Source organism: Denticeps clupeoides, chromosome 9 (genome assembly GCF_900700375.1).
Source record: "Denticeps clupeoides chromosome 9, fDenClu1.1, whole genome shotgun sequence".
In the NCBI taxonomy this organism is placed as follows: domain Eukaryota; kingdom Metazoa; phylum Chordata; class Actinopteri; order Clupeiformes; family Denticipitidae; genus Denticeps; species Denticeps clupeoides.
This window is the reverse complement of record NC_041715.1, coordinates 4,815,145-4,828,237: the sequence shown is the minus strand read 5'-3', so window position 1 is coordinate 4,828,237 and position 13,093 is coordinate 4,815,145. Positions and strand designations below refer to the sequence as shown.

Here is a 13,093-nt window from a genome sequence, read left to right as displayed (position 1 = left end):
ACTCAGCTTTAAACCGGAGTGAAATCCCGGGTAAACAAGAGACCATGACACCATGTAGGGTGGTAGTAGCCTAGTGGGCAACACACTAGCCTATTAACCAGAAGACCCAGGTTCAAACCCCACTTACTACCATTGTGTCTCTCAGAGCAGGACACTTAACCCTGAGTGTCTCCAGGGGGGGACTGTCCCTGTACCTACTGATTGTAAGTCGCTCTGGATAAGGGCGTCTGGTAAATGCCGTAAATGTTCCTTTTTATTGCATATTTCTCTGCTCCTGTGCGTGTTCGCTTTGGTGTGTTTCAGGGTCCAGACGTCGGACCCGCGCCGCGGCGCGCTGATTGGCCGGAGCCGCGGCGAGAAGGCGGAAGTGGCGGCGGCGGGGGATTCCCCGAGGGAAGTTCCCCCGGCTGCGACGCGCTGGAACCCGGGCTCGAGCCGAGCTCGCCACTCGGTCCCCCAACCCCTCCCCTGCGACGCTCGCCTGGCGCAGGGACCCGGCGGCGGGACGCGGGACGCGGGACGCGGGCTGCGTGCGGCGGGCCGCTCCGGGCCGGAGGTGAGGAGGGCGGCGCGCCGGGGGAACTTCTGCCGACGACGGACGAGCGGCGCGGGGCTGCGTGTCGTCAGCGGGGACGCGACTTCCTGCCACCAGAAAAAAAAAAAAAAAAAAAAGAGAGAAGAAGAGAATCAATACGGCACGCTTTTCGCGACCTTTGCTTTTTATAAAAACTTTAATTTTTTCTTTTTTTTTTATTCTTCGCCTTCCGCCGCATTTAACGCAACGATAAAGTTTCCGTCTTTGTTCGGAATAACCGAGAAAAAAATAAACTTTTTTTATTTCAATATAAAACTTTTTTTTTATCGCGATCCGTACGCCTGAAAACCGAAGCCGGGCGTTTTTAAAAGGTCGTGTTCGGGTTTAAATGCGCCGCGTAATAACGCGCCGGAACGTTATACGCGCATAATAAAACAGGAAACACTTTCTTTCCTTCTGTCTGCTTGAGAATGCACTTCAGCAGGCGACTCGTGGCTCCTTGTGTCACTTTGTCACATTTCGTCACATCTTGTCACCTCGGCTCTCCCAGATTTGCACCCATGTCATGAACAGTGTCGGAACAGTGATATTTCCCCCCTTCTTTCCTCCCTTCTGTGACCAGGTTTGTGTCCGACGCGGGGAGTGGCCGTGCCGGTGTCCTCCGGTCCCCTGGACGGTGATGGTCCTGAAGTCCGAGACATGGACAAGAACATGGCCGACCAGCTGAACAAAGCTTTTGACGCGTACCGCGCGGCCTCCATCGAGAGGGACAGTGTCAAAAAGGAACTGAAGCAGCAGGTACGGCCGATTTGTGGGAAGGCCCTGGTCCACAGGCCGCCTAGTGTAACACGACTCTCGCCTTCGCAGAGCGAGTATTACGAAAGCTACGTCCAGAAGCTCAAGCGTCAGATAGAGGACCAGAGTCGACAGATCTCGAAATTAAAAGCCCAGCTGAGTTCAGCGGCGGGTGTGCCAGGTCGGTGAAGGTCTACCAGCGAGCATGCAAACTTGTTTGGAGGAACACGCCCCACGCCGAGCTGGTTGAACAGGTGATGTCGTGTCCCGTCCACAGGCGAGACGGCGCCCCGAGAAGAGGAAGCTGAGCTCCTGTCGTCCTGTGATGGTCACCATGACAACCCATCGTCCGGCTCCCGCAGGACAGACCACTTCCTGGTATGGTCACTGCTGCTCTGGTACCGAACGGGGTCCCCCACTTTACACTATGCACGTGCGCTGAGAAGCACCCGGACCGAGGTCTGCTGAGCATAAATTCTATCACTTGCCGTTTAAATAGGGCACAGGGATTATCTTATTTTTATTAACTAGATATTAACTTTCATCTACATGGAACTATATTGTTTTATACACTTGAGGCCAAAAGTCTGGACACACCTTCTCATGTTGTTTTCATGACCATTTACGTTGGTAGATTCTTACTGAAGGCATCAGAACTATGAATGAACACATGTGGAGTTCTGTACTTAACAAAAAAAGGTGAAATAACTGAAAACATGTTTTATATTCTAGTTTCTTTGCTCTGATTACTGCTTTGCACACTCTTGGCATTCTCTCTATGAGCTTCAAGAGGTCGTCACCTGAAATGCTTTTCCAACAGTCTTGAAGGAGTTCCCAGAGGTGTTTAGCACTTTTTGGTCCAGCTCACCCCAAACCATCTCGACTGGGTTCAGGTCCGGTGACTGTGGAGGCCAGGTCTCCACTTTTTGTTAAGTACATAACTCCACATGTGTTCATTCATAGTTGTGATGCCTTCAGTGAGAATCTACCAACGTAAATGAAAATAAAGAAAACACATTGAATGAGAAGGTGTGTCCAAACTTTTGGCCTGTACCGTATATGCATTAGTAATTATTTATTGGGTATATACAGTACGCTGCTAAAGTTTGAGGTCGTAGCGAAACCAATGGCAGGGACTATTTAAAAGAGTAAAACACCTAAGTAATACTGATTAAAAAGTGGTAATAATTTAGAGGCTGGTGTGTAGAGAAGTAAAAAATGATCTACGACACACAACACACACATCATGCAACTGTGTCATGAAAATGAGGAAATTATGCAATAAAAGCAGAATGATATCATTTGACCGGTGTTTGTCGTGGGGTGTGGGGGGTTGTTACTTGTATGAATCTCAGATAAACAGTGGTTTTGTTTACTGTACATGGCTCATGATTATTGATTTGCCATATTATGCAGTGTGTAATGCAGCCTGTTAGGAATGTAAGAAGTTGTGAACTGCACCTTATTTCCAGCAGATGGCGCTAGAGTTATGCTTATGACGACGCGTGACCATGGTGGTTACGTTTAAGGTGCTGTAGGGATGTGGTGGAAGCTTAAAATGTTTAATACACACCTGGACAGGTTGAGTAAAAAGAAACATGCACATAGCTTATAATATTCACAGTAGTTTTCATCTAAATAAATCATGAAAATTTATAAATTTTTAATTAGTTCAATTAGCCCCGCTTTTGCCATTTTTATTATTATTTACATGAAAGTGAGATTTTTTCAGTGCGTGTTACGCACATCTTGGATGTGTATCTGTGCAGATGGATGACCCCCAGTATGCTGTAGTGCTCCCCCACGCGGTGTCTGGAGCAGACGTGAGTAAGGCGTAAGTGTTGGACTTATGTTTTACGGGCCCCCATAAGTGGAGAATAAATGCACGGGCGTCTCACTCGAGCCTCTGTGTCGGTGCAGCGAGGACGTCGGCGACGCCTTTCGCGAAGTCCTGGGGAAATTTCACCTGATCCAGACCCTCGCCGGCCGCCAGAAGGACTGCCTGAGGAGAATCTTCAAAGGAACCTACCCCGCGCATGGTAATATTTCAGCGAAGGCATCCCCCGCGCCCCTCTTTATTCCTCCATTGTGCCGCCATCCAGTTGTTGCCAAAATGAATTCTGCAGCTACGTCCTAATTAAATTATGCACGGAGAATGAGTTTTTCCCGCGTTGCAACACGCTCGGAGCGATTGCACCCTTTTAATGTTACCTCTTACCCGGGTGCACCTGCAACTGCACCGGGCACGGCGGGCCCTGTGCTGACCTTTGACCTTCGGTACAGAAATAGAATGGGCTGTGTGGCTTTTAGACACGGTTGCATTAGCACTCACTTGTGAAAGCATATATTTACGAGTGCCGCATCACATTATTCTGGTCTTCTTTATTCTACAGTAACATTTAAATATAAGTCAGATTTCCCATCGCCAACGGGTCAAATGGGACAGGGCCCACCCTCTGTTTTTTTTTTTTAGAAACAGTTAAATGATTCGAGGCTTGTATGACGTGAAAACGCTTCTGCTTGAAAAGGCCTTGGGAGGGTTCGCACGCAAGTAATTTTCAATATTTCCTGGATGCAGGGAATCTGCTGCGATGAAGCCACGGGATGGTTATTATGATCGTACTCGCACAACTTTCACATCCATTACGTTACGCTTGCCGCGCAATTGTAATGTATCAACCACCAGTGTCAATGACACTTTGCGTTACTTAACATGTTTTCTATTGTAAAAAAAAACATAAAAAAAAACAAAACTTTTTTATTATTGTTGTTATTCTGCTTACAAATCTTAGAATTACAGATTTCAACAAAGCATGAAATTTTGTTTGCGTTCTGCTGAGTAGAACATGCTGAAGTCATCATGTCCATGCACTTTTGGACGATTTAATGCTCATTTTAATTGCAATATACGGTGCGCTAGTACCAGAGAGATGATTGGAGGGGTAATAATAATAATCATAGAATAATAATAATAATGCATGGCATTGCAATCTATGTATGTGAGATGACTGATGAGGACTAACTATTAATATTATGCTTCAATTTCTGTAAATGTCTGCAGTAGTGTTATCTAATACGATGTGAGATGTAGATCTCTACAAAAGCCCAGTCCAGATAGAAAGAGCTTTAATTAATGATCGGAAGGTGTCTGAAAATGCATGGGAAAGCTTCTCGTTATTTTAGACACTAAACCTTCTTTCGAGAAGAAGCAGGATCTTTTTCAGTTGTCATGTAGACTATTACTAATCAGCAAAATAAGTCATGTCCTGCAAGGCTGCCGACGTCTCCCCCTGCTGTGAATAAAGGCGAAAATCAGCACCATTTCCATGCACTGCGCCGTTTAGGTTCCGCGGCCGCACGTTCACATTAGTGTACAGGCGTTAGAACCATATGGACGGTCATGGAACGCTCGTTAATCGGGAAGATTCATCGTTATGGGGCGTGATGATGATTGGCTTCCTACTCGTCACCCTTTCATTCCTAATCAGATGACACCGTGTGAACCAATGAAAATGCGATTAGCTGCTGTTGCCCATCACCATCGTGAATTGTGAATAAAAATGTGTTAATATTGATTATTAGCCCAACCCAGTGAATGTGTTTATTTCTGTATTATAATCACATTCGTGTCTTAACATAACATATCAAGGGGTGAGAACTAGATGGCCGTAAGTGACATTTTGCAAGAGCGAATCTAAAAAAAAAAGCTAATTGTGATCATGTTGATTTCATTCAATTACATTTTTTTTCAAATTAATTATTAAAAAACATTTCTGCGTTTTTAAGTCTCAAAACCTCTTCTGTGTGATGAGTGTTCATTTTCTTGATATCTGTTTAATAAATGATGAATTTATGCATATTCCTTTGCCGCTAGAAAGATCTGATTAAGCGCTTTCTTTTATTTGCTATGTACTTCACCCAGATTGTCACTTACGCCCACACGGTTCTCACCCCTTCATGGGAATGACGGAATAAAACACATTGAGCAAGTGAAAGCTAAACGTGGATAATTGTGTGCTCAGGAGTCTGTATGTCAGTGTGTAAGTGAGTAGTGGTATTAGTGGTTGACCTTCACATTGGAAAGATGCTTGCTGGGTCATTGTTTTATTGATTTTTATTATTTTTTTTCTTAACCCCAGAGCAGCAGTTCTCGATGCCCATCCAGTGCACCGACAGCTTGGCGGAGCGCGCCGAGGTCTCCTTCCCCTCCGGCTCGCGGCAGGACACGGACGAGCCGCAGGCATCCAGCTCGCTGGCGTCGCGCGGGGCCAGCCCGGATGTGGACTCCATGATCACCAAGTGGAGCGTGAAGTACCCTCCGTCCACGGACAGTACCTACGGGTTCTTGAACAGTGACCCCGAGAAGAACATCGAGCAGCACAGGAACGTCCTGGCCACCGTGGCCGAGGAGCCCGGATCTTACCCCGCGTCTTCCCACCACTCGTCCTCCATGGCCCCGGGCTCAGGGGACGCCGTCCGCGGGCCCCAGCAGGTGAGGGTCTGACCTTCACACACTACACACCGACCCTTGACCCCTTTCATCAGTGTAGCTCAGCCTGGCACAGCCGAGATAATTGTTTCTTAGCAGTTCCAGCAGAGCTTAACACTTCTCAAAATTTCATTTGGGTTGCCAGGTAGTGTTTTTTTTTCCCTCCAAGTGACACGTGTGCCTGAGGTTAACACCTTCTCAGAGGTAAAAATCACAGGGGCATCACGGCTCCGTTTTCAGGTTCTCTTCACCACAAAATCCCATATTTGGTACTTTGGAACACATTAAATCGTCAAAAATGCTGCAACTGAAAACATCCGAACGCCCCTGGAGGAACCACCGGAGTCAAAGTTAACATGTGAACATTAAACTAAACAGAAACACTGTTGAGACTTGCTGGTGTAGTCACCAAATTAGCTTTAGCCTTAATCATGTACTTGTAAACCCACCATATCCCATAATGCAACCTTTAGCTGCTTGAATTGAAAGTCGCTAATAATTCACTTTGTCGTGTGGAACTTTATATAAACGTTCCCCTCCCCTCCATGCGTACATTAATTCAGTGGTGCTCTGTCCCGTTCCTGAAGACCCCCCGTCCAGCATGTCTTCATTCCAACCTTCTGGGCTTCCAATCTGCCACGCGCCTCGTTAGGTTGGTAACGATCACCTGATCCTAATTAATCCAGGCTGGGACTGGAACCATTCTGGCAGGGGGCCCCCAGGAACGGGACCGAGGACCAGCGACTTAATTAGTGCAAAGGTACGTCCAGAACGGCCTGCCCAGCGAATTTCCGCAATATGTCACTCCCACAAAGGACGTTTCTGGTTGTCATTTAGCGAAGAGCATACAAGTCCGTATGAAAAAAAATACGAAAGAAATACCAAATTTAGCGACATTTAGTGGAATGAAATGAGACTTTAATCATTTTGACAAGGTGGCTGTCAGTAAGCGTAGATTTTGGCGAGGCTTTGCTTTTTACCACTGACCTGCCTGACTTTGTGGTGATGGACGTTCTCCGAAGTCGCTCAGGCCTCACGGCGCCTGGAAAAGCTTTTAAGCAGAAAAAAGACTTTCCAAGAGTTTCGTGTGTACATGGATGCAATTTGTCATTTATTCTTGTCATAATAAGTCACATTTTAGGAGCTGTCCTTCCCCATCTGTTTATTAAGATCGGCATTAGAATCAGAGTGCCGATTTCTTAGAGTGCGGTACAAAGTATGACCATAAAACATCTGAGGAGAGATGGTATTTTCAGATTGTTCCGGAAGAACGGCTGAAAGTCTCAGTTGCAATTGGGGGGGGGGGGGGGGGGGCACCGGAGCCAGAAATGATTACAGTCGCTGGTAAGCGCAAGCTACCGCTGCTGCCAGCTCGCATCTAGGCCAATTCCTGCTAGCTACCAACCTTGGGGAATATAGACTGTGAAGTCGCTGCTCAACATACTTATATATAAAAAAAAAAAAAAAAAAAGACGTTTTCCCATTTGCACGCGTATATTTTTATTACAAAAGGAAGGTCTGAATGAACAGACTGCACATGATTAAAACACGATGCCGTGTACGTGACAACCTCAATCGCGTAGCAATCTTTTGACTTCACGCCTCGTAAACAGCAGCCGGAAAGTGGAAGTGAAGTGACTGTCATTGTGAAACACTGCATCGCAGCACAATGGGGACACAACGAAATGTGTCCTCTGCTTTTAACCCTTGGTTAAGGCCGCCCGGGTAGCCACCTTGGCGGATCGGGATTCGAACCGGCAACCTTCTGATTGCGGGGCCGCTTCCTTAACCGCTAGGCCCCCCCCTGCCCCCTCATGTGGGTTTGTGGGTGAAGATGGAAGACGGTCCTCTGGTTCATACCCACGAGGCTACCACCACCCTACACGCATTCATTATGCATTCATTAAAACACATACTGCAGGTAGAGAGTTGGTGGCCGTGTGATCAGTATTCAGTTCCAGCGACTTATTGTTATTGCCGGAGTTTCGGTGCATTGTTCTCACAATATTTTGATGGTTTCTCAGTGTTCTACCAGTGGCACGTGTTTTAACTGAATTGAAGTACATTATATGAAATGAAATAAATGTCACTTTTTGAACTGGGGGAGACGGCAGTGGGAGGTTTCCATCGCTGGATTGACAGGCGGAAGAGCGAGAGCGACTGGCAGCACATTCGTGCAACATGACGTGGAGTTTAAGTAGGTTGGTCGGTACTTATCGATCGAACTGTAATGAAATTGAGTTATTTATGTGCGTTACTGTTTGACAGCCACGAGAGCCTCACTACATTTTCTTTCCTTGCACGCGCCCCGGCTCAAAGCATTTAAACCAGTTCCCACCGAAGAAACCTGAAGCATTCATCAAAAAAAAAAAGAAATCACAGATTAAAAAAAAAGGAATTCCGGTGGGAAAGTGCAAGTCGAAAATGTTTTGGAATGTGATTGGTCAGTTCAGATGACATCCGTGCACTGTTGTGACATCAAAAGATGATTTTAAATAGTATGTTACATTATTAGTTGTATTACTGTTTTTTAATTTTAATAATTTTTAAAGTGAAGTGATTGTCACCTGTGATACACAGCAGCACAGCACGTGGTGCACACAGTGAAATGTGTCGTCTGCATTTAACCATCACCCTTGGTGAGCAGTGGGCGGCCATGACAGGCGCCCGGGGAGCAGTGTGTGGGGACGGTGCTTTGCTCAGTGGCACCTCAGTGGTACCTTGGCAGACCAGGATTCGGGGACGCTTCCTTAACCACTAGGCCACCACTGCCCCTACATATATGTGTGTGTGTGTGTGTGTGTGTGTGTGTGTGTATGTATATGTATATATTTATGTATGTATGTGTGTATATATAAAACACACACATTACCAGTCAAAAGTTTGGATGCCACTACTCTGTGTTGGTTGTGGAGACTAAGATGGAGCCCTTTTGAAGAATCTAACGTAAGAAACATATTTAGTATAGTGACGCATTTTTGATGAATCTCTTAGACTCTTTCTACCTTCATGGCGGCCTTGTTCACTATTGTCGTCATCAAAAGCCGCTTGATACGATGCTCATTAACATGAATTAATGAATTAACATGAAAGTGTTCAGTATGAACCTTGTAAAAGCTCCCTGATTTGAAGAGATGCAAAATCTGCAACTATGTCCTGCATCTTCAGGACTCAGGACAATACAAGAGCCATAAATGAGTAGGTGCATCCAAACTATTGGTTGTGTGTGTGCATATAATGCAAACATAATTTACCGTTGTATGGGATGTTCTACTTATATAAATAAAGGCCCAAGGTGCAGAGTGGGGTCTCACCACGGGGTGCCGGTCCTGATGCACCGTGGTCACATGTACAAGGTCGCCCAGCTCAGGCAACGGAACGAACGGATGAAATGTTCCTCTGGCGAACAATATGTGCAGGATTCAAAGGACCACGGGTGACACTCGGTTCAGACAGTTGGCCTTTCGCGTCACTGTTGTCAGCTCCGCTGTCCACGGAGTCCTATGGGTAGGTCGGGATCATAGTGAATTTGCACCAACAAATGACTCGCTCTTCGATGAAACTCAGCAAAACCTTTCCCCATGCTCACCGTATTCAACGATACGAATGTTCATTATCAAGACAATAATCTTGTTATTATGATGATTAGCTGCACTGACAGTGTTTGTATGCGCATCTGTGCGGGGGTTTACTCATCAAACCTCTACCATGTCATAGGCTTAATTGCAAATGTGGGGCGCTAGTAGCCTACGAACCGGAAGACCCAGGTTCAAACCCCACTTACTACCATCGTGTCCATGAGTGTCTCCAGGTGGACTGTCCCTGTAAATGCTGACTGTAAGTCAGCGTCTGATAAATGCCGTAAAATATAAAGCATCAAGAAGTTGTAATGATTAAATTCATATTTAATATTGCAAAAAAAATCATATTTAATATTGCACCAGAACTCAGTATTTAAGGCAATATTTGTAATGCGATTTCACATGTTCCATTCTCCAGGCGCTGTGGAGCCCGACACTCTCGCACCCTCCCCCGGCAAGCCCCCTGGCAGCCTGCGCGGAGCCCCACCAACAAGACTGTGCTTTCTGCAACGCCAGCATTCCTAAAGAACACATATTCAGCCACCTTAATTCACACTTCCAGAACGGATCTAACAACTGATGGCTGAGCGGACGCATCCACGCCCCAGGGGCTGCCTGGGGGTCAGGCAGGGCCTCTGGGCCTTTTTCCACGCCCGCTGGGGGCGTGCGCGCGGCGCAGCCACTTCGGCGGCCTTCGCAACCAGCCTGGATCCGTCCTCGGGCGACATATTTCATGTTTGGAAAGGAAGGTACCACTTGCTGTTTGGAGATATGCGTGTTTTGTAAGCCTGTTGGTGAGATGCAATAAAGTCCAGCTTTGACTGAAAGAAACGGTACTTTTTTTTTTCCTGAACAATGTACAGAGGACTTGGCTTCTCCCCCCCCCCCCCCCCCCTCCCCCCCCCCCCCCCCCCCCCACACACACACACAAAAGAAAGACAAAAAAAATGTTTTTTTTTTTTTTTACTTTTTATGAAAGTGCAGACCTCGTTATTACCCTACACAATCCCCAGGAATCCCGTTACGTCGCAGTGATTCCATCCGAAGTTTCCGAACGCAGCAGCCCGTTATTATTATATATTTTTTATCTAATCGGAACATGTCGGGGTTTTTAATTCGAAGCAGCTGCGCGGAGGGGGAAAAAACAACAACAACAAATTGCGCGTAATTGCGACTTTTTAATAAAGTTGCGACGCCATATGGCACCCAGGAGCCGCGGGTTCCATTAAAACTTTTGTCGCTAAACAGGGTACTGGGAACGCAAACCATTACGCGCAATTACGCGGTCATTTGCGCGCCGCGGCGGCTGTTATTAGGGCCGCACGTCAGCGCACAAGGCGGCGGGCATTAAATACTAAATTAACGACGAGTTAAAAAAACAAAAAAAAAACCAAATCAATTCTTTAATTCTGTGTGTGTGTGTGCTTTTTTTTTGTGCACAACTCACTGATAAGATCTTAAACGGCGGAGAGAGCCGCCGTTTATTATCTAACGCCGCGTTTTTTAGTCTCTCACCTACGTGCACGCAGCACTGGACTGTGCAAGTTGATAATTAGCAGCTTCGCAAAGGAGAGAGAGAGAGAGAGAGAGAGAGAGAAAACCCTAAATGTAATAATTTGCACTAAGTTGCGTGATGATGTGTTGAGGAAATAGGGGAGACGTGTGTGTTCGGTGCGGGGAGGACCTCGCGGACCCCTGGATACGGGCACGTAACACGTTCGCTGTGTCGATGAGCGGGTGTGAAGACCGCAAACCGGATCGTTTTTACTGACTCAGCACCGCCCGCGTTGGCCTGGGCTTTTATTAACGCGGCCTCGCCGCGCCGCGGTGCGTAATGGATGCGCCTTTGGAATTATTTCACCAGAGGAGCCACTCTTCTTCGAAGAATTAAGCGCGATCGGTGATCGAGTAGAAGTTTGGTAATCTGAGGTCGGCCATATTGATGCCATCGATATTATAAACTGGTACGAAAAGCAGCTCGGCCATAAATTAGTTTTTTTGGTAATCTGGGATCGGCCATATTGATGCCATCGATATTATAAACTGGTATGAAAGGCATCTTGGCCATAAATTGTTTTTTTTTTTTGGTAATATGGGGTCGGAAATATTTGTGCCATCGATATTATCAACTGGCACGAAAGGCAGCTCAGCCATAAATTATTTTTTTTGGTAATCTGGGGTCGGCCATATTTATGACATCGATAATATAAGATGGTATGAAAGGCAGCTCGGCCATAAATTAGTTTTTTTTTGTATTCTGGGGTCAGCCATATTGATGCCATCGATATTATAATCTGGTACGAAAGGCAGCTCGGCCATAAATGAGTTTTTTTGGTAATCTGGGGTCGGCCATATTTATGACATCGATAATATAAACTGGTATGAAAGGCAGCTCGGCCATAAATGAGTTTTTTTTTGTAATCTGGGGTCGACCATATTTATGCCATCGATATTATAAACTGGTACGAAAGGCAGCTCGGCCATAAATGAGTTTTTTTTTTTTTTTTTGATACCTGGCGTTTGGGGACGTCGTGGCCCACGCCGCGCCGTATTTACTGTCGGCCCCGCTACGTCGCGGTTGCGCGCAATGTGTTCCGCATAATGCGCGGCTCCGCTCGGATCCTGGCGCCCGGCGAACCGAGCTCGGCGCCGGGGGAGAATTTATCCGAGAGAGAGAGAGAGGGAGAGAGAGACGGATCTCCCTAATGGGCTTTTCTCTCTCTCTCTCTCTCTCTCTCTCTCGCTCTCCCCCGCCCGAAATCTGCTCGGACTCGGACCCGGCGCCGGCTGGATGGCGCTCTCTCTGGAACCGCGGACAGATGCTCGCACATAATTACGTTGTCAATGCCCGTTATTTGGAAGAGAGGGGAGCTGCGCTGACAGTTACTGCGTCCATGTGGTTTTTTTTTTTTGCGTTGTTGTAGTTCTGTGGTAGAATAATGCAGCGGGAATTTTCATGTTGCATAAAAAAACCATATTTCTCTCTCTCTCTCTCTCTCTCTCTCTCTCTCTCTCTCTCTCTATATATATATATATATATATATATATATATAAAATAGAATATTTTCTATGGAGAGAGAGTTGTATTTTGGGATGAAGAGATGTATTGCAGGAGGGGGGAAGAATCCCGAAGCAGAGGATGGAGAGGAGGGTATGGATTGAGAGAAGAGAAGCAGCAGGGCCTGATTACGAGGTGTCAAAATTGCCAGGAGCGAGAAAGGTGAAAGCAATCAGGGGTGAGAAGAGTGCGCCATTCGTGCGGGGCAACTAATTATCCATCTCATTTGTGGAGCGGCGGCATAGGAGGCGGCGAGCGGCGGCCGAAACGCTGACAGATTGGTGCGGAGGAGAGGGGAGGTGTTGGAACAATGGAGCCCGGGCTCTCGCCGTCATTACGACATGCTAATCAGGAGCTGCGGAGAGGGTTCACGGGGGAAGTAGTTCGCCCCCGACTGGATGGAGGGATGAGAGGAGGGAGGGATGGGGCGCTGGCACGAGTTCGCCGCGGCGCATGGACGGGGCCAGGAGGTGCTTCCGTGCGCCGTGCGGTTGTAGCTTGAATCATCGGATCCACTCTGCTAAATTTACACGTGGATTCAAAGACAAGAAAAGAAAAAGAAGATGAAAAAAAAACACAGACACACACAGTATCTACCGAGCGCTTACTTCACCATTTCCTCGTGTTCTGTATTG

General features: G+C 46.8%; 1 protein-coding gene across 1 annotated transcript; it reads left to right on the top strand.

The window, feature by feature from the left end:
- Positions 1 to 383: 383 nt before the first annotated feature.
- Positions 384 to 10,217, top strand: tank (TRAF family member-associated NFKB activator). The gene is made up of 8 exons (XM_028991428.1): positions 384 to 556; positions 1,158 to 1,333; positions 1,403 to 1,511; positions 1,608 to 1,708; positions 3,100 to 3,164; positions 3,251 to 3,369; positions 5,470 to 5,822; positions 9,819 to 10,217. The coding sequence occupies exons 2-8, from the start codon at positions 1,235 to 1,237 to the stop codon at positions 9,978 to 9,980; spliced, it is 1,008 nt and encodes a 335-aa protein (XP_028847261.1). The 5' UTR covers positions 384 to 556; positions 1,158 to 1,234; the 3' UTR covers positions 9,981 to 10,217.
- Positions 10,218 to 13,093: the final 2,876 nt, after the last annotated feature.